The sequence below is a fragment of the Quercus suber genome, unplaced genomic scaffold, assembly GCF_002906115.3.
Source record: "Quercus suber isolate HL8 unplaced genomic scaffold, Cork oak 2.0 scaffold_52, whole genome shotgun sequence".
Lineage (NCBI taxonomy): Eukaryota > Viridiplantae > Streptophyta > Magnoliopsida > Fagales > Fagaceae > Quercus > Quercus suber.
This window is the reverse complement of record NW_027069517.1, coordinates 586748-590575: the sequence shown is the minus strand read 5'-3', so window position 1 is coordinate 590575 and position 3828 is coordinate 586748. Positions and strand designations below refer to the sequence as shown.

At 38.5% G+C, this 3828-nt stretch overlaps 1 protein-coding gene across 1 annotated transcript; it reads left to right on the top strand.

Moving 5' to 3' along the window:
* Positions 1-217: 217 nt before the first annotated feature.
* LOC112018102 (transcription factor DIVARICATA) lies at positions 218-2914 on the top strand. Its single transcript, XM_024050614.2, has 2 exons — positions 218-1436; positions 1937-2914. The coding sequence occupies exons 1-2, from the start codon at positions 1012-1014 to the stop codon at positions 2412-2414; spliced, it is 903 nt and encodes a 300-aa protein (XP_023906382.1). The 5' UTR covers positions 218-1011; the 3' UTR covers positions 2415-2914.
* Positions 2915-3828: the final 914 nt, after the last annotated feature.

Sequence of the window (3828 nt, the reverse complement as noted above, 5' to 3'; positions counted from 1 at the left end):
AAATAACCAAAATGCCCCGAATGCACGCTAGCCAATCAAAGCTTGTCCTTCTCAAAAAGTCCCACAAATTTTGATTTAGACTTTGGGGGTGATCGGTCTCTCTCTCTCTCTCTCTTTCTCTCTCTATCTCTATCTTTCTCTCTCTCTCTCTCTTCTTGTTAAGCCGCAACGCCCCACAAGTACCACATCAACCAATCACAACTCAACAGCTTTGACCCATCTCTGTCTCTCTCTTATTTTAGTCTCTTCATTCATCCCTGTTCCATAGATCCTTGTCTTGCAAACTAGTACAAAAACGCTGACATATTTGGATTCGTTTCATTCTCACACACACTCTCTCTCTCTCTCTTTTGGTTTTGCTTTGGCCTCCCAAGCTAAAAGCAAAAAAAACAAGCAAAAAAAGCCAAAATCTTTCCCACTGGCCACTGGTACTATAACCAGTAACCACCACTTCATTTCTGAAGAAATCACTCTGCTCTCTCTCTCTGTGCTTCTACTCCTATTTTTATCAACTGGGTATTGTTTGTTTTTTCCTTTTGATTCTGGTTCAAGTTTCAAGTTTTTTTCTTTTATTTATTTCTTTTCTATGGTTGGAAGTTCTGTGTATCACTTTGTGAAGCTTCAAGTTGTCAAATTTATCACACAGACTTGATCTAAGCCTTGCTTTCCTTTGTTTTTCTTTTGTGGGGTTTTGGATCTGATGTGGAGGTCTAGGGTTTATCTTTGAGAAAAATAAGATCTGCTTTGTTTTCTCACTGTTCTCGAATTTTCCTTGGGTTTTGGAAAGTTGGGTCTTTTCTAGATTCTCTATTCCTCACCTTATGCTTATGTGAAAAAGATACTCAAATTCCTTCCAAATGCTTCTTAATTAGTGCCTCCTTGGCCATAAGACCTCCACGTCCCTGCATTTCCTATCTTGGTTTTCTCTCTCTTTGAACTCCCACAGAGAGAGAGAGAGAGAGAGAGAGAGCTGATATTGTGCTTGGTTGTACGGTCTAACTGTTTATAACTATGAATCCGGAAATTGAAATTCAGTCTCCAGCCTCGTATCTGCAGAATTCTAACTGGTTGTATCAGGAAAGCAAGGGAACTAATTGGACCTTGGAAGAGAATAAGCGGTTTGAGAATGCTCTTGCTTTATACGATAAGGATACCCCGGATCGATGGCTTAGGATTGCCGCCATGATCCCAGGCAAGACTGTAGGAGATGTGATGAAACAGTACAGGGAGTTGGAAGAAGATGTTAGTGACATAGAGGCGGGCTTGATTCCAATTCCTGGTTATGGTAGTAATTCTTTCACACTGGAGTGGGTGAACAATCAAGGCTTTGGTGATTTGAAACAATTCTATAGCGTTGGTGGAAAGAGGGGCGCCTCTACTCGGCCTTCTGATCAGGAAAGGAAGAAAGGGATACCATGGACAGAAGAAGAGCACAGGTATTGCATGCCTTGGTATATAATTTGTATAAAATATGTGCCCTGACAATTTGGAATGTGAATGAGATATGATTGGCAAATCTAGCACTCAGGGTTATTTCTCTTGGATGCTAGTTTACATTATGTGTGGCGGAGCTCGATTAATTTATTGAGATCCATAACGGACCCCAAATCTTTAGGATTAAGGCTTAGTTATTGTTGATATATGCTAGTCTACACTACAATTGAACCTATAATAAGATTTGTATTCTTGTTCGTATCTATAAACCATAAGGTTTGAATTGAGATGTTGAAGATAACCTTATATTATGATGTATATGTTTGAGAATTGAATTTTTCCTGATAGATCTAGTTAATTAGTTTAAAATTTGACTTGTAGATTAATGTTCATATTTGCTACTAAAAATTGCTTTATCATTGTTCATTTTTCTATCTGTCTGGCTTTCAATTTCTTAGCGTCCTCCTGCAAGTTTTTAATTTTGTGTTAATTCTAACTACAGGCAATTTCTGCTGGGTCTCAAGAAGTATGGTAAAGGTGACTGGAGAAATATCGCTCGCAATTATGTGACCACTAGGACCCCTACTCAGGTAGCTAGTCATGCTCAGAAGTACTTTATCAGGCAGCTTTCAGGAGGGAAGGATAAGAGAAGGTCTAGCATCCATGATATTACTATTGTCAATGTTCCAGAAACTAAATCTCCTTCTTCAGACGGTAAAAGATCTCCTTCACCAGATCACTGTGCAATGGTTATGCAGCCTCAGCAGCATCTAGAGATGGGTGTTATCAGTAGACAGCAGCCATATGACTGGAAAACACCATATGAGGCTACAACCATGGCTTTCAACCCAGCAAATGTAAACATGTTCATGAAACCATTTTGTGGGATTTCTTCATATGGACCTAACCTGCAGGAACAAAATCTATTTCGGAGCACCCTTCACGGATCTCAGTTTGGACCTTACAATACAATGTTTTAGATGCAGCCAATGCAACATCAGTGAGAGTTCTGGAGGAATCTAATGCCAAACCATGCTATATGATGGTTATATGTGAATATGTTGATGAGGACTTTTAGTTAGTCCTTAGTAATTAGACTCTGCAAAGAAATCAGTTAGTTGATATCATGATTGATATTCAAACTTGGAAGGAAAGTTTATTAATGTGAAGTGTAGCTTTCATCATTAATGCTGCTATGTTGTGTGTTGGGGAATTAAGGGTAGTAAGTGGTCCTTTTCTTGTGCTTTCATGTGTTATACATTGTGCTCTTGTACACAAGATTACATTGAGGATCATGGTCAAAACTATATAGTAGGTTGATAGGCTCAAGTTATCACCCAGTCACTTCTCTTTGGATGGTGGATGAGATACGGGCATTAGTGAGATAATTATCTTGTGGAGGTATATTGAAAGCTTTAAACTTTGTGAATATCATTCGTAAATGTGATTTGTCAATATGCATTTGAACAAATTTCTTGTAGCTTTACTTCCCGAATACGTGGATGCGTCTCCTTTGGCGCTTTTCAATAAATTGTTTAGTTATAAAATAACACAAAAAAACCTTGGAGCTATGTTCTGTTACTTGGTGGACATGTGGATCTTTGCATGATAACGATTGTTCTGCAATAAAATAAGTTGTGTTGGTGGTTATCTAGTATCAAGTTTATTAATTACTTTAATCTATATTTACCGTTAGCCCCCACTGGCACTGAAGAATAGGATTGGTCTCAATACCATTCTTTTTTTGAGAATGAACTGTAGTAGTGAAGCAGAAAATTAAAATGCCTGCCTGGGGTGCAACATGAGGAATATGGTTGCTTTGCATGCATTTGCGTTATTAGCCCAATTGGAAGGAGCTGATCCGAGGACTGTAGTTCATATCAGCAGATGCCTAATCCAATATGCCTTCTCACAAATGCACCAACGAAAAGAGGAGCAAATCAAGCATTTGATTTTGAAGTGATTTTAACTCCTATGGGTGCTATTTGTCATTTCAATTCCAGACTTTGATGCTGCATTGCATATTAAGAGGCTCTGTCCTGAGACTCTATAATACTACTTAGCTTTAATGAAGTGTCTCTTTTGCCCAAAAATAAAAGGATATGCCGTCTAAGTTGACAGTGCCTCTCTCCCTATGACGTTGTTTGCTTTTCTCTAATGCCTTTTTAATAAAACATAATTTATACTCTTAATGGCAATTAATATACTTAGTGTTTGGGGATCGAACCTTGACCCAATCCATGACGAAGGGCCACTTGGGTTGAGTTTGACAATCGAATCTTGACCCTAGCCATGACCAAAGGCCACTAGTTTAAGCATCAGATGCTCAATTCTTCTTTTCCTTTATTCCTTCACGGAATCACAAGGATGACGATTTCTCTTTTTCTAGATTAC

Bases quoted from the DNA above. Each gene is read 5' to 3' on its own strand.
- LOC112018102 (XM_024050614.2), top strand. From the start codon at position 1,012: ATGAATCCGGAAATTGAAATTCAGTCTCCAGCCTCGTATCTGCAGAAT. The intron at 1,437-1,936 runs GTATTGCATGCC...TTCTAACTACAG, and splicing joins TGGACAGAAGAAGAGCACAG to GCAATTTCTGCTGGGTCTCA.